The 21,791-nt window shown below is 38.8% G+C and overlaps 2 protein-coding genes across 2 annotated transcripts; both read left to right on the forward strand.

The window, feature by feature from the left end:
* Positions 1 to 621: 621 nt before the first annotated feature.
* CTRU02_210118 (transposase) lies at positions 622 to 2,277 on the forward strand (the record flags this gene model as incomplete). Its single annotated transcript, XM_070205393.1, has 1 exon — positions 622 to 2,277. One exon carries the CDS (start codon positions 622 to 624, stop codon positions 2,275 to 2,277), a length of 1,656 nt encoding a protein of 551 aa, XP_070061041.1.
* A 15,364-nt stretch (positions 2,278 to 17,641) lies between these two features.
* On the forward strand, positions 17,642 to 18,657 carry CTRU02_210119 (uncharacterized protein; the record flags this gene model as incomplete). The annotated part of the gene is made up of 4 exons (XM_070205394.1): positions 17,642 to 17,831; positions 17,889 to 17,930; positions 17,994 to 18,259; positions 18,316 to 18,657. The coding sequence occupies 4 exons, from the start codon at positions 17,642 to 17,644 to the stop codon at positions 18,655 to 18,657; spliced, it is 840 nt and encodes a 279-aa protein (XP_070061042.1).
* Between the last annotated feature and the right edge of the window lie 3,134 nt (positions 18,658 to 21,791).

The following is a 21,791-nucleotide window of genomic DNA, read 5'->3' on the forward strand; positions in this document are numbered from 1 at the left end:
CGTTATAAGGCTAACTATCTACTAGATTCTAAACTTCCTAATAGTAAGGAGCGAAGCCTAAAGCGAGAAAGAGAGATTTACAAGAGAATCTATAGTAAAACTCTCTCCTTACTAATTCGAGACCTATATATACCCTTATACCCCTTAAGAATATTAGTAAGAACGGCGCCGATAGAAATAAACGACAAACTAACGAAAATCCCCGATTTTACGATTCTTTCCTTTTAGAATCGTAATATCCTAAATCGTCTTTTAACTCCTACTTCTAAGCCTATATCTTATACTAATCGCAGCTAACGCTATTAAGGATTAGAATTTAAGATTCTAAATAGAAGTAATCCTTTTATACTATTAGAATAAAGCGAAATTTATAAGAAGGATCGCTTGCAAGCAGCGTTACTACTAAAAGCTAATTAATAGTCCCTATCTTATAAAGAATCGAAAGTATAATCGATCTAGTAGTATAAGGCAACTAGGCAATCAACCTTATAAACGCTAGCCTATAGTAACTAGGTTCCTATAACGTACATGATAAGCGAGTGAGACAGACAAGCGAGTGAGACAGTAAACCGCGACCGTCGCACCTTGACGCGACCGGCACCTTTTCCTCTACAATAAATCATGGAATCAGCTAGTATTGAAAGAAGGTTACAAATTGCCCTTCAAGCAATGAGAAATGACCCAAAACTTAGTGCTCGGGCCGCAGGTGCACTCTATACAGTCAGTCACGCAACATTAAGCCGGCGACTAAAGGGAATAGTCTCACGACGCGACAGCATGCCTAATTCACGGAATTTATCAGATTTAGAAGAGAAGACAATAGTTGAGTATATTCTCGACCTAGATGCGCGATCATTTCCTCCCCGGCTGAGTGGTGTGGAAGAAATGGCCAATCGACTTCTCGCAGAGCGCGACGCGCCTCCAGTTGGGAAGCGCTGGGCTTCTAATTTCGTCAAGCGACAACCACAGCTTAGGACGCGTTTCTTTCGCAAGTATGACTATAAGAGAGCTCAATGCGAAGATCCAGAGGTGATTCGTGGCTGGTTTTCGCTTGTGAAGAATACAATTGCGAAGTATGGTATTGCTGATGCTGATATCTACAACTTTGATGAGACCGGCTTTATGATGGGCGTTATTGCTTCTGGAATGGTTGTTACAAGTGCTGAAAGGCGTTCAAATACGAAGATGACACAGCCTGGCAATAGGGAATGGGTTACAGTTATCCAGGCTATTAATTCCCAAGGGGAGAGCATCCCGCCATACATCATCGTTGCAGGCCAGTATCACCTCTCAAGCTGGTATACAGAAACCTCTCTTCCGGGCGATTGGGCTATTGCAACGTCTGAAAATGGATGGACAACAAACGAGAGAGGTATTGACTGGATCAGACACTTCGACATTTATACAAAACCACGTACGTCTGGGAAATATCGCCTCCTCGTTGTTGATGGTCATGAAAGTCACCACTCCGCAGCCTTCGAGCTCTTTTGTCAAGAAAACAACATTATTACACTGTGCATGCCGGCTCACTCGTCTCATCTACTTCAACCCTTAGATGTTGGTTGTTTTCAGCCGTTAAAGAATGCCTACGGTCGGCAAATTGAGAATAAGATGCGGCGAGGCACAACCCATATCTCGAAGGAAGATTTCTTTGCAGCATTTCACGAAGCTTTTAAGCAGTCTTTTACGAGGAAAAATATCCAGGGAGGTTTCCGAGGAGCTGGACTTGTCCCTTTGAATGCAGAAAGTGTTCTCTCAAAGCTGGATGTAAAGTTCCGAACGCCAACGCCTGAGGAGGGGGTCCCTCAGACACCAGACCCTTGGATCTCTAGGACGCCGAGCAACCCAAGCGAAGCAAGATCACAGTCTACTTTTATTAAGAGTCGAATCTCACGCCACCGAAGCAGCTCTCCAGCATCAATTTATAGTGCTGTGAGTAAGCTAGCCAGAGGGACAGAAGGACTAGGGCATCGGGTAGCATTACTAGAGTCAGAGGTTCAAATCCTTCGAGAGGAGAATGCAATATTAAGTCGGCGTCGAAGGGCTAAGAAAACACGTCTACAGAAAGGAGGAAGTCTTACTATATCTACTGGAGAGGATATACAGTCGCAAAGAGAGGCAGACACGCAACTACAAGAGGAAACGCGACGGAGTAGTGGTCGCAAAGTGAGGTCTGAGACGACTCATCGTCGGTGTGGCGTATGCGGGAATACAGGCCACAACGCGAGAACATGTCAATTTATTGAGGAAACATCCGAAGAACAGGAATCCGAGTAGTATTAATCAATCTAAGATTTCTTGTTATAGATTTCGATATTATTGTCGCGAAGGTCTGGTTTACTGTCTCACTCGCTTGTCTGTCTCACTCGCTTGTCTGTCTCACTCGCTTATCATGTACGTTATAGGTTTCCTACTTGAGACTTATAAGAAGAGGAATCTTACAAGCCTTAAGCTATAGAACGAAGTTTCTCCCGATTTCGCTAACTAGTTAGAAGAAGACTTCTAAAACGTACTTCCCCTAATCCTACGATTCTTTAGAAACTATTTAATCAGTAACAGCGTCTATGTCGAAATAGATAGTAAGAAAATCTCGAAAAACGTAGCATTAGCCTTTAAAAAAGAAGAATTCTATTACTAGTTACCTTAAGAACTCGAACAAAGCGTTAAGAGATATTATAACCTAAAGGCTTTAATAAAAGACCCCGAATTCTATAAAGAGATTATAAGACTAGTAATAATAGCTAATAGCATAAGAGGAAGAGTCAAACCAACCTTATAGCTACCTCCTTTATAAAAATAATAATAGTAGTAACTACTATACCGACTACTATATCCTACGGTCTCTCCGTTAATAGACTTCTAACTATATAAGTTAATAGACCGTATTAGAAAGTAATTAACAGAATTCGCGAAACTATACCTCGACGATATGAAATATAGCAGCGATATATACGATATACTTAAAAAGAAGATACTAGTATTTATAGATTACTATAGAATGCTAGGAATTTATACCTCCTAATATAATAAGGTACTTCCCCTAATACTAAAAAGAATAACTAAAACCTACTTCTATACCTCGATTAAAGTAATCAACCTATAGTTTAACTTCGAGACTATAATTAACTAATTAAAATCATACTTCGAGACTAGGGAAAGGTAATAAGCATACGTTACATAGTAGAATATAACTACTCTTCCCTAAATCATTCGCAATAACCTTAGAAAGACTAAATCAGAGTATTTTGATATACTATATAATAAATTAAGCAAGATTTAGCCTAGTTTGCTATAACAAGATTATAACGACCGATCCCTCTATACCTAACTTCTATACGCTTATAGAGATATTCTAGAGTATATAATAGCGTTATTTATACTAGCTAAGACGTACGAGGGACTTCGTAGCTAATTAATCTCGTCGATCGAGATAGCTACCTGTCTTAACTAATAATAATTTAACATAATAGCTAACCTACTAGAGTAATACTAGACTAATAGAACTTTTAATAGTCGAGGGCGTTATTTACGATATAGTCGTTTATTACGAAGTCGATTATTACGAAGAAGAAGCCGTAACAGACCCTTATTACCGCTAACGCCTAAGAAGTACTATATATATAGAAAACCTAACTACTAGTTAACTAAATATACTATAGAAGAGAAACGAAAAGCATACGAGAAGTTTAAAACCACCTAATATACCTAGGATACATTACTTCTAGTATATAGCTAATTTCTTATCTAATACGAAGGTTTCGACAGGTTAGACTTATAACCTACTGCTAAAGACCCTTAGTAATACTACTATATAACCGAACAAACTAGTAAAAGTAATAAAGAAGAAGAGACTAGTAGCAATAGTTAATTCTAAGTTACTACCTATTTTACTATAATAGCAATTAATAGTAATAAGATCGCTATAATCTTAGTAGACTAGTTAACCCGCTATACTATTACGAAAGAAGACCTTTTCCATAACTAACTAAAACCGAAAGAGCTACCTTCGCAATTTATACTCGAGGGATGCTACTCTACCTAAAACTTCTAAGGGATTATACCTAACTTAGGTATAGTAGGATTCTTAACCGCTAGCTACTTATAATTCGTAGCCTTATAATAAATTTACAAAGGAATTATGTTAAATACTGCGGTAGCTAGCAGCGTTATAGTAAAATTCGGCGATAGGATACTACTAGAGTCTATAAGGATTACTAAAGTACTAATACTGTTTAAAAGCGTTAAATTTTACGTTATTAAGACTAATACTCCCTTCTTTATATATCTAGGAGATATAGACTGATTAAAAGTTTATTTTAATAACGTTATAAATACCTTTATCTAAGGAAATAAAGTCGTACCTATTATTTACAAATAAGGCTACCTATAGTTATTACTTAATAAAGAGAAACTACTTGCTTAAAACCACCTTATAAACGCTAAATTACAACAAGTTTACTATCGCTTCAGATACCTATCTATTTAACGATTATATAAAGTACTCTAGAAGGCCGGCTACCTAGTTAAAATTATAGTAATTAAGCAACTATCGAAAGTCTGCTATTAATGCTAAATATATATACTAGCGTTATTACGGTTTAAATTTACATTACAAGACAATTACGAATTTAACTACAAGGTTATCGCTAACGTAATATACCTTAAAGGTAATAGACCGGTCTTCTACGTCGTCGATACCGTTACGGCGTTTAACGCTACCTAGTTCCTTAAAGACATTTCTGCGAAAGCTACTTAGGAAGCCTTACGCCTTTGCTAGATAGATATATATCAAGGACCCCTAGACTAGCTAGTTACCGACGCTAGAACAAACTTCTACTTAATAGAATTCCAAAACGTAGCGAGAGGAATAGCAATTAAAATCAAGGAAATTCCTATAGAAGCCTATAATAGTATTAGGAAAGTTAAACGATACTATATACCTCTAAGGAAGGCGTACGAAATTATCAAAGTAGAAGACTTAATAATTACGCTAGAATTAGTATTTTAAATAACGTCCCACACCCACTTCTGGGCACCCCCCACATTTGGGCACCCCATTTACACCAAAAACGCCGTTTTTCGAAATTCTATATTAAACTAAATACTTTACTTATTAAAGAGAATAAATATATATTAAATAGATTAAGACTTAATTCTAATACTTAAGTAGCTATATACTAGTATTATTAATAATAAGTATTATAAATTCAAGGTTTAACATTTATAATACTAATTTACCTAGCCTATATCTTAATATATAAAATAGGTAGAGATATTTAACTAATATGATTAGAATTTTTAAGTAAGATATAGTAGATTTATATATTCTTATACTTAGTAAAAAATTCTTTAAGCTTAGAATAATATTTTAAAATTTCCCTTAAGAAAAGTTTCTATTATAGAATTTTAACCCTTAATTATACTATATTTACTAAAGTAATACTTTTAAATCTCTTTTAGATATAATTATATACTTTTAATAAGTATAAATATTAATTTCCTAGATTTTTTAAATAAGTATATATAAGCGAAAATATATTTTTCTAATGTTAAGGAATACTAGTAAGTTACTAGTATCTACTAACATTTTAAAGCTTTTAGTTTTAAACTTCTATATTATAACTGTTGGAATAACGATAATCACATGACCGTACGACAAGGCTGTCACAGGCAAAGGGGTGTATAGGTGGCATGACTAGCACCTGTAACACCTAAATGTCTGAGGAAGGGATCATGGTTTATTACCTGTCATGCACGACTCGTGTCTAGGTATGGACAGAGATATATCTGTTCGTACGGAAGGCAACATCTAGTTAGGAAAGGTAATCACGGAAAATAGAATCTTTGGTTCACCCTACATTTATGACAGTACGATCGTACAGAGAGCCCATTCAACAATAACTATTATTATATTTAAACCTTTATAAAAAATTAGATGGCTATAATTATACTTAACATAGTTTATATATATTTTCTTTTCTTAGTAAGTATAGTAGTTAGTTTAATATAGAATTTCGAAAAACGGCGTTTTTGGTGTAAATGGGGTGCCCAAATGTGGGGGGTGCCCAGAAGTGGGTGTGGGACGTTAGTAGTTAAAATAGTTAATAATACTATTAGCTTAAACGGAATAGTGTTAATAGTCTTAGTATTCGGCTTATACTTACGAATTACTAACGATTTACTATTATCTCCCGAAGTCATAAGGCAGGCGAAAGCGATTAAGAAGGCGATAAGTAAAATATACGAACTTTACGCAAGGCGACAGGTAGTAGAAGCTATCGCTACCTATAATAGCCTTGATATAAAGCTAATTGTTAATTTACTACTATAGTTATAAGTATAAGTATAGCGCGAAAAGAAGGGCTAGACTAGACCGTTTACTTTAGTAGCTATAAATAGCAAAACCTATATTATCGATACGCTACGTAGTCTGAAGACCTTCCGGTTTACTATAGTTAAACTATATTACGAAGATCCTAATTAACTACCTAATTCTATCGCTATGCTAGAAGAAGAAGAACCTAAAGCTGAGATACCGTAGTAGGAAGTAGTACGCGACGAAATTATTATCGCCGGCGGAGGTAGTAAACTAGACAAACCGTAAGAAGTACCGGAGCTACCGAGAAGACGCCTAGGTAGACCTTAGAAGAGACTACTGCTAATCGCCTATTTTATAAAGGAATTTAACGATAACCTAGATTATTAATAAATATTCCTATCGATTAAGAAGTAAGTAGACAAAGAATTAATAATTAAACTATAATAAGAAGGTATTATTATTATACTAAGCAAACCGTTTAAATAGTTAACTAAATAAGAGATTAATAGCCTTATCGCTAGAAGAGTATTTAAATTTACTTAGTTTAATAAGAAAAAGTACTAAAACATACGAATCTTCTAATCTTATATCGTTAACGAAGTTAAGGGTAAAACAACTAAACCCTACGAGAAATCGAGACTTATAATATAGGGTTATGCTAACGATAGTAAGAAGGCTATATTAACCTAATTACTAACGATTTAGCAGGCAAGTTAACAGCTAATTCTATTAATTACCCCGTTACTCCTACGAGAAGGGAAATAATTATAGCTTCGAGATATTATATAAGCCTACGTTTAATCCTCTATAAGGCTTAATTATACTATTCTCGCCTACCTACTAAAGCAAATTTAAGACTAGTACTTAAAAGGGATTATTATAAAGGTTGTAAAGCCTTTGTATAGAATCGCAGAAGCTAGAACCTACTAATAGGCAACGTATTATAAGCATTATAAAGAGAATCTCTAGATAGTTACTTCTTTATACGATCTATACCTATTAATCTTATCTACCGAAAATCTATACTTTAGCTATATCGGTATATAAACCGACGATACCCTCGGTTTATTAGATAAGGCGTTCTTATAATTAGAAGACGAATAGTTAGAAAAAGCAGCTTTTATAACAAAAGCAAAGAATATCTTTATAATTAACAAACCCTTCTAATTTAACAGAGGGATAGTCGCGCTGTCAACCGATAATTCGATTAATTTAAAACAAAAGGGATAAGCTAAGAAGTTACGATGTATTAAGACTAGTAAACCTAACCTAAAATAGTAATATATCGAACAACGCGCTAGAGGGGCGTATATCGCGTCAATTTGCTAACCTAAGGCCTATTTCGATTTATCTACTACTACCTAACACTAAGACCCCTTACTAAAAGTAATAAAAGCACTAAATTAACAGATTCGATAGTAAATAGAATCGCTTAACCAAGGAATAACGTTTATCCTACTTAACCTTATAATAGCTAAGCTATTCGTTTTCGTTAACAAGTCGTTTACTAATAACTACGACTTCTCCTCCTAATTAAGATTTCTAATTATCTTAGCTAACGATACTTCCTCTAATAGTAATAATAGAGAATTTACGATTTATAATAACCTTGTTTATTATAGCTTTACGAAGAGTAAACAAGTTACCCGTAGCGTATTAGCGTTAAAAATCTATAAGATAGTCGTTAGCGTCGATATAGCTTACGCCCTCGCTATAACCTTAGCGATAATTATTAACTACCTTAACCTACTAACGATTTAGATAGTTGTCTATACCGATTCTTATTTGCTATACGAATGTCTTATAAAGCTAGGTATTATTAAAGAAAAGCGACTTATAATCGATATTATAGCGTTAAGACAATCGTACGAAAGACAAAAACTATAAGAAATTCGTTAGATTAACAGCGAAGACAACCTTACTAATGCCTTTACGAAAAGCAAACCAAATCGAGCCCTCAAGAGATTCGTTAATAGTAACACGATAACGATACGTATAGAGGGATGGGTAATAAGACTGTAACTACGGGAGAAAGTAGGGATAGGAAGCCGAATTAACAAGGAGACGGAACTATATAGGGATAACGTATTCCAACCGCTTCAACACTATAAAAAGAGAGTTTCTAGTGTTACGATAGTTAGAATACGGAGTCGTGTGGCACTTCCAGCTACACGCCCGCCAGGCTGAGAGGCCCAAGCCTCCCAGACCCACGTAACAGGCCAAGGGGGAATATCCCCACCTTCTAGTCAACAACACCACTTTCAACTATCATAAACCATCGATTAGAACCAATTTACTATTATTTATTATTAACAAACGGAATTCCGTTTCACCCCTTATAAAACCTATAATAACTAAGATAACTAGGTTAAGTTATTACTAACTATATAGTTTATATATAATAGTTTAATAAGAGAAAGCATACGAGAATTACCTTTCTTCCTTAACTATAGATTTAACCCTACTGCTTATAAAAAACCCTAAACTAGTTCTACCGCGATAAAAGTAGTAGTAGATATTAAGAAATTTAAAGAAATCTAATAAAAACTACCTTAAGAACTTAAATTTATATAATAAAGAATAAAGAAATATACTAACCGATATAAAGTAAGAAGCTTACCTTTAAAAGAAGGAGGTAACGCTTATCTTATACGGCGAAATATCAAAACGAAACAACTTAGCGATAAACTCGACTTTAAAAAACTAAGACTTTTCGAAATTATAAAGAAAATCTCTAAAGTAAATTATAAGTTAAAACTATTAGAAATTATAAAATACTACCTAGTCTTTTACGTCTTATTATTAAAACTAATATTAGACGGTATATATACCGAAGACTATATTATTATAAAAATAAACGATAGTAAATATAAAGTAGAACGTATTCTAGACTATTAAAAGAATAGCAAAATAATAAAATACTTTATTAAATAGAAAAACTATAAATATAAAGATAACTTATAAAAACTAGCTAAGAACTTAGAATATGCTTAGAAAGAACTTTAATAGTACTAAACCTAGTAGGATTACCTACTAAGAGACTAAGATTAGTAAACTCTTCCTTAATACTAAAAGAAGACTAGGAAAAGTTATTAAGAACCTTAAGAAACTAAAGGTTACTAACTATACTAGCCTTATACGTATCTAAGGCTAATAATAAGCTATCCTCCGCGTCTAATTCTTATATACCTCGCGTAAACGTCTCCTTCTAACGCTTTACTACCTTCTTTCGAATTTAATAAATACGAGATAAACGGCTTACTACTAAAGCTATATTAGACTAAAGACGTACTAACTCCTTATAGATCCGTAATACCTCTTTACTAGCTTCTTCTTCTTTCTTATCCTACTCCTTACGCTAGGAATTTAATTTTAATATTACTAAATTAGTAAGAAAACATCGCTACCTAAAGAAAAAAGAACTTACGTATCGAAGCTACTACTAAACTATTATAAGGCTTCTTATACTAAGTATATAATTAATAACGATTTACGCTTTTAGTAAATTAATAAGCGCGTTTCGCATAGAAATAATAAGTATAAAGCATATCCGTAATAACGCCGAAATATATAAAAGACTTATTAACTGCTTAATAAAGCGTTTTTAAGCAAGGCTATTTAGATTTTAATTTTAAAACGCAACCTAATATAGTATTAGTATTATTAAAGGAAGTATGTTTAAAAGACCCTAACCTAGGACTAGCTAACCTACTTATAAGCCTTAAGGATAAGACCTTCGAAAGGGAGACCTAATATTACGACCTATTAAGTATGCCTAATAAAGAAACTAGCCTTACTCGAGGATAGCAGCTAGAGACAAGATATATATAGGCGACGGAAGGGATAAGGGTCGCCTTGCTATAAAAAGAAGAACTATATTTAAGTTACGTAACGATAAGAAAGGAATAAGAGATACGACTCTTAGCATATCGGCTACCGATAATTAAGATATCGGCAAGCGACGATATAAACGTTAGCTTTAGGAAACAAGACTTATATATAGACTAAGACTTAAGCACCTGCTTAAGCCTTTTAGATAGTTCTTTAGTAATCAACTTATAATTTATCTTCGAATAACTTTTAGCTTACTTCTTAGTATTATAAATACTAAGAACTTTATTACTATAGTATAAGACTAATTACCTTACCTTAACCTTACGATCTATTAAAACGACCTTTATAAACTAGTATTAGTCTCTTACTATACTTTCTATTAGCAAAACCCTACTATTAGATAGCTAGCCGTAATAGATAAGATTAAAGTAGGCGACGTAATACTTCGTAGTCTCGTAATTATAATTATAATAGTTATACTTCTTCTTTTCCTTAGAAATAGTAATAGTAAAGGTAACGGTAGTAGTAACAGCTAGAAAGGCAAGACCCTTACTACTAGTAGACTTACCTCTAGGTATATTATAAATAGTAGCATAACTATGCTTTTAATCCTCGTCTTAGGCAAGTATATAAATCGTATTAGCTACCTTATTCTATATAGGATAGGTAATACCTTTCGATATAAAATGCTTATACGTATCGGGAAGTCGGTTTTTAAAAAAGTTAAAGAAGAAAATAGTAAGGAAGGAGTCTAGTAAACAACTATAAATAGTCTTAATATGCTTTCTAAGGTAGTAATAGCGATTAAAGGTATTATAAAGTATTTTATAATCGTTAGTAGTAGTCTTAGTAAACTTATTAATAAGGGTAGCTATAGCGTCTTATAAGATTCTCGGAATATACTTCTCGAGCGCTTGCTATAATTCGTAAGGGTTTCTATTATCAACCTAACCTGCTATATAGAGTCTATTAAGAACCGATTTGCTAGCGTTTATAAGGAGACTATACGTAACGTTATAGTTCTTTCTCTATTCCTCTATAGCGATAAGGTTAGCAAGGTAAGAGACGTTAGTCTCGAAGAATATCTCGAAGTCGTATCCTCGCAAGGTTGCTATAATAAGTATATGCTATATATTCTAGTTAGATTTACTTTTTAAGTAAGGAAGAAGTATAAAAACGGTTTTAAAGTCGTTTTAAGATATCTTAAAATAAAAGTAAAGGTATTATAATAGTATAAGATAGACTTATAGTTATACCTTGATTATAAGCATTTCTCTAAGGCTATAGCTTTAAAAGCATATCTATACGTTAGATAGCTTACTTTTGCTACTACCTATATATACTATTAGAAAAGGAAAGTATTAATAAGTAAATAGTATTAAAGAAGTATAAATATTATATAAGAAAGAGAATCTTATATAAGAATATAAGAAATAGGTAGAATTATAAGATCCGACCGTAGAAATATAGTAAATCGAAAGGAAAAATAAATACTTATAAAAGATATAAAAAACTAATAAGCTAGTTTAAAAAACCGAAGCTAAAATAGTTAAATTCTCGTAAGAACAAGGAAATCAAAGTAAAAGTATAGTTATAACTAAAAGGTTTATTATTATAATAGAATTCCGTAGTATTTATAAAAACTAATAGGTTGTAGTAGTCAGTCGCGTGCTACGTAATATTCGTACGCGCTAGGCAGCTAATATCGCGTTAGAAAGTAAAATTCGTTAGCAAAGAGGAAAGAAAGCGAGAAAATCGTATAGAAAGGTAAATAAAGCGAATAAAATTGCAAAAATTCGTAAATTAATAGAAAATTGATAGACGAGTAGAATAATAGGTAAAACGACGTTATTCCAAAAGAATAACGCTAGGCTTATAACCTATAGGCGAAACCAGCATAGAACGCTTAGAATAGGGAAAAGTAGTATTGTTAGTTAAAGAACTAACTGACTAGCTAGAGGGCTGACGGCCGCTACCACTGGTCTTAGCCAGCCTCTACAGCCCTCTAGCCAGTTAGTTAGTTCTTCCAACCAATAATACCACTTTCCCTATTCTAAGCGTTCTATGCTAGTTTCGCCTATAGGTAAAACGACGTTATTCTTTCGGAATAACGTCGTTTTACCTATTATTCTACTCGTCTATTAATTTTCTATTAATTTACGAATTTTTTATGATTTTATTTGCTTTATTTACCTTTCTATACGATTTTCTCGCTTTCTTTCCTCTTCGCTAACGAATTTCACTTTCTAACGCGATATTAGCTGCCTAGCGCGCACGAATATTACGTAGCACGCGACCGACTACTACAACCTACTGGTTTTTACAAACACTACGGAATTCTACTATAATATGTTGGAACGGTAGGTAGGAATCTCGTAGATAGTACGATATCCTTATAACAGGGTATTAGAGTAAGGGAACTTGTACTTATGAAGTAGGGCTTTAATAGTAAAGAATGTATAGGCTTATATTGAAGCTGAGTTGGTTGAGGAACTAATAGCTAGCTAAGGGAGAGAATTAGGCTAGTTATATAGTAGTATAACGTCGCCTATAATAGCTAATATAGGAAGCTATAAGCTAGGTTTAGTATACGTAAGTATATACGTCAACTAGCTTATAAAGCAGCTTATAAATCAGACTAGAATCTTCTTTAACTAAATAGACTTTTAGATAAGGTTAAAGAGAGTATTCCATAGGGATCTGAATGTCATATGTTTAAACTAGCAAGCAGCCATTCTTAGCTAGTTACTTTTGTAAGTCCTACTAAGTCTTAGATAAGACTAAATAGGATAAATAAGTAAAATAGAAGTATAATATACTTATACTTCTAACATAATAACAGACTTTTTAGTTATAACCATACTTTTACTTCGATTTCCTCGTTTTTACGAGAATTCAACCCTTTTAGCTTTAGTTTTTCAAACCAGCCTATTAGTTTCTTATATCTTCTACGAGTATTTATTCTTCCCTTCGATTTACTATATTTCTACGGTCGGATCTTACAATTCTACCTATTTCTCGTGTTCTTATGCAAGATTCTCCCTCCTACATAATCCAACAGCACGCGTAGGTAGCAGCAAAAGTAAGCTATCTAACATATAGACACGCCTCCAAAGCTGCAGCCTCGGAGAAACGCCTGTGATCGAGGTGCGACTATAAGTCTGTCCCGTACTGTTGTAATACCCTTACTTTCAAGATGTCTCAAAATGACTTTAAGACCGTCTTTACGCTTCTTCCTCGCCTGAAAGGTAAATCTAACTAGAATACCTAGCGCATGCTTATTATAGCGACCTTGCGAGGATACGACTTCGAGATATTCCTCGAGACTAACGTCCCTCGCCTTGCTAACCCTATCGCTATAGAGGAATAGAGAAAGAACCGTAACGTTACGTATAGTCTCCTTATGAACGCTAGCGAATCGGTTCTTGATAGACTCTATATAGCAGGTTAGGTTGACGATAGAAACCTTTACGAATTATAGTAGGCGCTTAAGAAGCATATTCTGAGAATCTTACAAGATGTTATAGCTGCCTTTATTAACGAGTTTGCTAAGACTACTGCTAACGATTACAAGACTCTTCACGATGCCTTTAATCGCTATTACTACCTTAGAAAGCGTATTAAGACTATTTACGGTCGTCTACTAGACTCTTTCCTTGCTGTTTTCCTCCTTAATTTCTTTAAAAACCGACTTCCTAATATATATAAGTATTTTACTTCGAAAGGCGCTACCTATCCTATATAGAATAAGGTAGCCGATACGATTTATATACTTGCTTAAGACGAAGATCAAAAGCGTAGTTATGCTACTATTCGCAATATACCTAGAGGCAAGTCTGTTAACAGTAGGGGTCCTGCCTCTCTAGCCGTTACTACTACCGTCACCTTTACTATCACTGCCTCTAAGGAAAAGAAGAAGTACGACTATTATAACTATGATTACGAGACTACGAAGTACTACGTCGCCTACCCTAATCTTATCCCTCTATACTACGTTAACTAGGATAAGTTAATTAAAAAAGCGAGAAAGTATATATATAGCGATCGCTACTACTAGGATCAGCTTACTTCTATTAATAATACCTACTAGACTGTTATTAAAGCGTTACCTACTATCTTAGGTTAGTCTACCCTTGCTTCTATCGCTAGCCTAGTAGTTTTTACTACTACCTACGATAACCTTATTACCCGAGACGATATCGTTCTCAATTCTAGTTATACTACTTTAACCTTTAACAACTTACGATATTTCGTTAAGTATGTTAAAAAAAGCGATTTAATACCTTCTACTTCTGCCTCCGGCGCCTTAGTCTAGTTACTTAGCGTAGGTACCGTCTTCTTCTAGACTTAAGACCTTACTAACCCTGACGTTATTTACGATTAGATACTTTATAACGTTAAGTATAACCCTTCTAGCCTAGCTAACTTACTAAGCCTTAGAAAACTTCGTCGTAATTACGTAGAATATGATTAGCAGACCTTAAGCTTTATATACGTAACATAGCATACTTCCCTTGCTAAAGTTTATTAGGTTTCTAACGTCTACGTCGTTAAGACTTATGATACTAGAAATCACGTACCTCGAGATATTGCTATCAGCCTTGCCGCTTTCTAGGCTACCTAGCGACTGTCTCTTAAACTGATATACCGCTAGCTAGTTTACGCCTACCTATTACGTGTTATAGAGGCTTGCCGCCGTGTTAGCATTCGGTTTATAACGTCGGAAATTAACGCTTTCTTCTATAAGTCTTGCTATCTTAGCAAATCTACTAAACGGATTAGTCGAGACTACCTACTTCTACTTATAAGTATTAGTAATAAAATTTACCTTAATCTCGTTAGTATTCTTCCCTTATTAATAAAAGGGAACCGTTAGGTTTTATACCTTATAGATAAGTATAGTAGTTACTACTAAGTTGTTTTTCTACCTAATTATAAGTTTGTTACTATCCTAGCAGCTATTAAGAAATAGGATACTAAATTCTATAGTCTTACCGGCTTTAAGCCTAAGGTTTAGGTTTCTAATAATGCTCCCGAGCTAATCAAGGTTTTTAACAACCCCTACTTCGAAGGTACTTGCTATAATACGACTATTGCCTATACGCTTTCTATAAACGGTACTATTAAGCATGCTAGTCGTACTATCGTCAAAAGCGCCCGGATATAGCTGATTAACATATCCCTTCTAGAGGAACTATAGGATTATAGCATCGATTCGGTAACTTAGATTCTCAACCTCTTGCTTATACCCTCTAAAGGTAACTTAAGCCTTTACAAGATTATAGCGAGAAAGCTAAACTTAGCTGCTAAACGTAAGGCCCCCTATATTAAACATCTCCGAACGTTTAGCTATGCTGCCTACGTATATAAGAAAGGCCCTCGACGCTTTATACGCTCTGCTAAGATAGAACCATAAGCAATTAAGGGATTCCTCGTCGGTTATAGTTCTCTTCGTAGCTATATTTACTATGTTTACCTACCTGATCGAAAGGAGGTTATTTGCTATAGAGATATTTGATTTCGTAAGAAACTATATAAGATAGTATTACTTCTAACTATTAATATACCTAATATTAATAAAATTAAATATAATACTACGTTTATCAAACTAGATATTATTATCTAGTATACTATCCGTTAGAAGCCTATTAAAAGTAAAAAACCCGTAACTAGTAATCCTAAACTAGATAAGACTATCGTTAAAAAAGCGATAGTACCTACTAATATATATCTTATATCTCCGCTACTAGAAAACCTATTAGAGACTACTACTATACTACGTAATAACGACGACGAATTCGTCGCCTCCGTAGAAATAATAGAAACTAATTACTAAGACCCTAATTCCCTCTCTACGATTGTTAAGGAAGTAATAAGTCAGCCGGCAGAGTCCTCTCGACCTCGCCGCGCCTTAGCCTAGCGACTACCTAGTTACTACCAAGCTGCTAGTAGCGTACGCTCTTATACTAAAAAGACCTTCCTATCTACTAATATTTTAGCTTTACTAACTTCTCGTTAATTCTTTCTTAGCATGCTTTCTACTACTACCCTTTCGAAAGTCTTACCTAACGGCGTAGCGATTCCGAAGTCCTACCGCAAGGCGTAGAAAAGCCTATAGTAGCCCTAGTAGGAATAAGCCTTCGAACGAGAGATAACTTAATTTATAGAAAAAGGGGTTTATAAAGTCGCTTACTTACTACGTAACGCTAAAGTCTTACCTAGCAAATAGGTATATAATATCAAAATAAATAAAGACAACGAAATCGTACGCTATAAGGCTTGATATATAGTTTATAAAAACTATAAGAAAAGTAACTAGTTATTATAAAAGGTTTATGCTATAGTTGCTTCTACTACCGTAACCTGCCTTTTCTTTATAGTTATTATACTTCTCAATCTCGAATACGAAGTATATAATTTCGATACTGCTTTCCTAGCTGCCTCGATTCTAAAAGGGGTTAAGGTATACGTCTAGCCTCCCGCTAGCTACGCTACTATAGATAATAAGGTTTAGCTACTCTACAAAGCATTTTATAGATTAAGAAAATTACTACTTGTCGTGATGCCTTCGAGGCGAAGTGCGCAGCCTCACCATCACGTGACCCACATATCGCCTGTGGGGATAATCCCGAAATGGAATGACCGGAATATCTTTATTCCGCTTCGCCCACAAAACATATTTAGGCACAATATCGTTCCATAGGGTAGTTAGGAGAAGACAAGCCACTCAATCTACTACTTTGAATACATGCCTACGTTCAGCACTTTGCTTCACCACAGTTATGAGCCCAGTGTGGTGAAGCAAAGTGCTGAACGTAGGCATGTATTCAAAGTAGTAGATTGAGTGGCTTGTCTTCTCCTAACTACCCTATGGAACGATATTGTGCCTAAATATGTTTTGTGGGCGAAGCGGAATAAAGATATTCCGGTCATTCCATTTCGGGATTATCCCCACAGGCGATATGTGGGTCACGTGATGGTGAGGCTGCGCACTTCGCCTCGAAGGCATCACGACACACCCCCCCAGACGCGCCCGCGTCTGTATGTGGTCAATTCTCCCCATTTTCCTACCGCCCGCATCGCTGAATTCGTGACGAATTAGCTAAAATAGCCGTTTCTGAATGTAAATCTGACAAAGGAATTAACAAAAGAGATATAATTGAATGCGTTGCGCGTTGTGTAAGGGAAAAGTAGTTATCCCTTGTGCGCCGTCGCCATGGGTGATCGTGAGGCGGGCGCGCTACCGAGGGGCGCGCCTGCCTTCTGTAGTTCAACAGGCGCAGTTGCCCTCCCAAGGCGAATTATCACACTTAGGGGAAATTCTTCTGCCGCCTGCCTACGAAATTTTCTCTCTCCTCAACAACCACAACAAACGTACGTGTGAATCGCTGAAATCGCCCATCAACGCCGTTTGTGCGACCGCGCGCGCAGTCGGCTACTCGTTTTCGATCGTTTGCTAATCATATTGATAGAAACCAATCAATCACAATGCCTCCCAAGAAGACCAAGGCCGAGCGCGCGGCTGCGACCGCCGCGGCTCGCGCCGCCGCCACAGCGGCCCGCGAGGCCAAAAAGCGCAAGGCGTCGGAGGTCGAGGGCAAGGAGGGAGGGGAGGGCGATGGAGGACAGGACAACGTCCCTCCTCCGGGTCCCGAGCCCGAACCCGAGCCCGAGACTCGTAAGTTTCGCTTCCCCTATTGTTTCGTGGGTGAGGGTGCTAACGGTTTCAATTCAGCGGTCAAGAAGAAGAAGAAGAAGCCCGCCAAGGCGGCCCCTTGTATGTCGACGTTGTTTACGCTGTTTTCCATTCGACATCACGTTTCTGACTTCGTTTCCGTAGCTGAGAAGGGAAAGGGCAAGGCCACCGAGGCCGAAGAGGAGGAGGAGGGGGAGGCGGAGCCGCAGCCGCTGAGAGAGGAGCCCTGCGATCGGTGCGTTCGCAGCGCACTGAACGGGGTCTCTCTCGGTGATTGCCGCGTCGGTAGCGCAACCAAGTGCGCTCGTTGCAAGAAGGGGAAGACCCCTTGCTATCCTCTTTCTCGCGCGGCGTTACCGTTCGCCCGCCGATTCCTCGCCTCCAAGGCGGTCGAGGGCACGCCTCGAAAGGTATGTTTGGTATCCGTTTCTTTTATCTTTCTGTTTCTGACATGGTGGTCTTTCAGGACCTTGCTCGACTGAGCGCGACCCTCCGATCCCTTTTGGGTGAGGAGGAGGAGGCTCGGAAGAGACTCAAGGTTGAGGGTAGCGGCGAGGCGGCGAGGGAATCGGTCCCTCCTGTTGGTACAGTTCCTTTGGGTTCTGACCACGGGACGACCGTGAACCCGCCTGTCGTTGGTAGTGGTGTTGGTAGAGCGGCGAGTTCTTCTGCTTCGGCGGTGAGGTCGTCCGTCAGCCAGCGCCTCGCCATCGACAGTCTCGTTGGCACGATCGCTCCTGAGCCGATCGCGCTCGCGTTGTCTCGTCTCCTTGACGACTACGCGGCTGCTCTCCGTGCCGGCCTGTAAACGACGAGTCGTTTACTCTTCTGCTTTTGGGGTGGGGGGCCCGTCCCCCTGATACAAAATTTCTTTGCTGTTGGGCTCCCGCGGGAGCGACTTTATGCTTCCTGGCCATGGGCCATCTTCAATCAACTTTTTGGGCCGGCCCACGGGCCGTTGTCTCCCCTGGCAATGACTTTTCCGCTTCTTGTGATTGTGTTCGCGTCTGATTTGGATTGATAACCCTTACTCGTGTGTCTTGTAGGTTTAGGAGTGCCCTGAAGTGCTCGAACTTCGCTCGTGGGAGACTTTTTGTGAGACCGTCGGCTGGCATGTCATTTGTAGGCATATATACCACTTCAAACGATCCTGCCGCATGTTCTTGCCTTAGCCACATATTCTGGATATCGACGTGCCGTAGTCTCGTTGAGATACGTTTCCCTTCGTCTACGACGAGTCGTATGGTTTGTCTATTATCGCAATGTATTTTCCAAACGTCTCCAAGGTCAAGAAGTACGTCCCTGAATAGCCTTTTGAGCGCTATCGTTTCTTTCGCTGTGTGTTCAAGGCTTAGGAGCTCTGCTTCCGTGGTTGACGTTGTGACAGTGTTTTGCCGAGCTGCTTTCCACTGAATTGGCCCTCCGAAGAGGAAGATGATGTATCCTTGGGACGATCGCCTTGTCTCCTCGTCGTCTGCGAACGAAGCGTCGCCTGCTATTAGAAGAACTTGTCCACCCCCCGTTCCTCCGAAGCAGATTGCTAAGTACCTTGTTCCATATAGGTATCGAATCGTCTGGTTTATTGCGGCAAGGTGCTTTGGAGACGGGTTCGTTAGGTAACGTGATAGCTGTGCGACTGCGAAAGCCACATCTGGTCGTACCATGATCGCTGTATATAGTACTGAACCGACTTTCTCTTGGAACTCTTTTACTTCTGCTTTCGTAGCAGTCCCTGAGTTTGGTTCGAGTGGGATCGTCGGCAGCGGTGTCGTTGGCGTGAGGGGATCCGCGAGCGTAAATCGCGACGTCACCTTTTCGATATATTGATCATGGACGAGGTAGATTTTCTTTTCGGTGCGGTCTCTCACGATTCTGATTCCGAGGTACCATTCTGCGTTCCCCTCGTCTTTCATCTCGTATATCGCTTTGAGGTTAGATATCAGGTCTTCGCCCGCCGTCTCGTCTGATTTGTGATACAGGACGAGTATATCGTCGACGTAGAAGAGCAGGATCACCCTCCCGTCTTCGGATCTGAATAAGCACTCGTCTTCACTTGACGATCTCATTCCGAGACGTTGCAGAGTCCCTGAGAACTCTTTATACCAGAGGAGAGGGGCGTCTCGCAAGCCGTATAGGGCGCGAGTTAGTTCCGCACACTTTCCTGGTTGTTTGAAGCCGTCTGGAAGTTCACATATGACGGGGTCGTCCCCCGGGTTGCGTTCAGCGTTGAGGAACGCGTTGACGACGTCGAGTTGTCTTATCTCGAGGTCGAATTGGGCAGCGATGGCAATAGCTGTTCGAAACGTTCGTGCGGCTAGAGTCGCTGCATATGTTTGTTCAAGAGGGTTTACCTCTTGTAGGTCACCTCTCACACAGATTCTGGCCTTGCATCGGTCCAAGTAGCCATCCTGATTAAATTTATACGTGAATACCCACTTGAGAGGTAATGGTCTCACGTGGGTTTCCGAGCGATCGATCACCTTCCAAGTGCCTTTCTGCGCGAGTTTAGATATCTCTGCGTGGGTAGCGTCGTGGAACATGGTTCTCAGCGGTTCTGGTAAACGATTCAACTCGTTCCATGATTTCGGCGGCGTAATAAGGTCGTCTGTGTGGTATCTTGTCTTTGGTGATACTGTTAGGCGAGTATGCTTCGTGCGGTGAACAGAACTCTGAAAGATGTAGTGCAGAGTCTTGTGTCCGTAGTCCTTTTCTTCCTCGGCTTTCTGCTGATCAGGCATGAAAGTCGTGTGGAATTCGTGTACATGTCGTCTTCGTGCGGCGTGCCCTTCTCCGTCTCTGTTTTCTGGAGGTAGGTTTCGTGCTCTTCGACTTTGTCGTACTGGTTGGCCATAATCTCGGCGGGGTCTTGTCCGCCTCGATTCCGTCGGGTCGTTTGCCTCTCTGATTGTCGTGTGTGGCCTCACAGGTCTGGGTTGCAAGTCGTTGCCCGATCGTATATCCGTGGAGGCCCCTTCGTCCTCCTCGGTCCTGACGTATATTACGTCTTCTGCGTCCGACACGGCTGCAGCGGTGTCTCGCTCGGTGGAGGGTTCTAGCAACGGTGTAGTGCTTGAATCCCCGGTCTCAGACGTCGGTCCTCCGGAGTCGGGCACGCTTTCCGGCTCCGGGGTCGGGTCCGGCGTTAGCAACCACCCCTCGTCCTTTTCCTGGCCCGTCTCTTCCGTCGGCACGACGTCTCGTGTCGCTTCTTGATTAGGTTCCAAGACGGCTGGTGGTGGTTGAGTGGCCTGGATTAACGTCTGCTCTGCTGAATCTATGACTCCTAGTGCTTCGAGGATTGGGTTGAGAGACGACTCTGTTTCCCGAATCTCTTCCACTATTTGGGTAGCCGTTGACGTTTTGGGTTCAGCATCGACGTCGTCTGGCGAGTAGAAACGATTCTCGTCAAACGTCACGTTTCTTGTGATAATCACTTGGCCAAGCGAGGGCACCCAGATCCTATACAGATTATGGGCGTTCAACACGTATCCCACTAGGTATCCGACGTGCCCTCGAGGCTCTACTTTGAATGTTCGCTTGTGGATTCCCCTTTCGCGGTCGCTCTTGAGCGGGTATGCCCTGCAACCGTAGGCGTAAATCCACCCCCAGTGCGGACGGAGGTCTCGTGTGTGGTCCAGAATGAGCTCCGGTGTCCACCAGCGAGAATATTGACGAAACCACTCGTCCTCCGTCTGGCAGGGGGATTTCCAGCCGTTCCTTTTCCGTGGGCTGATATTATAGAGGTAGGCCGCGGCCTTTACTGCTTCCACCCAGAGGTCGGTCGGTAGGTTGGCTCCGGAGAGCATCTTGATTGACTTTGTAATGATTTCCTGACCGGCTCGTTCCCCTGCGCCTACTGGCTCTTTTTTGTATCGTGAGGCTTCCTTGTTGCGCCGCTTGGTATCTTAGCTGAGCAGCGTACTCGTCGAAAATCCCCGGTGT

This window comes from Colletotrichum truncatum (assembly GCF_014235925.2).
Source record: "Colletotrichum truncatum strain CMES1059 chromosome Unknown Contig_0006, whole genome shotgun sequence".
Classification (NCBI taxonomy): Eukaryota; Fungi; Ascomycota; class Sordariomycetes; order Glomerellales; family Glomerellaceae; genus Colletotrichum; species Colletotrichum truncatum.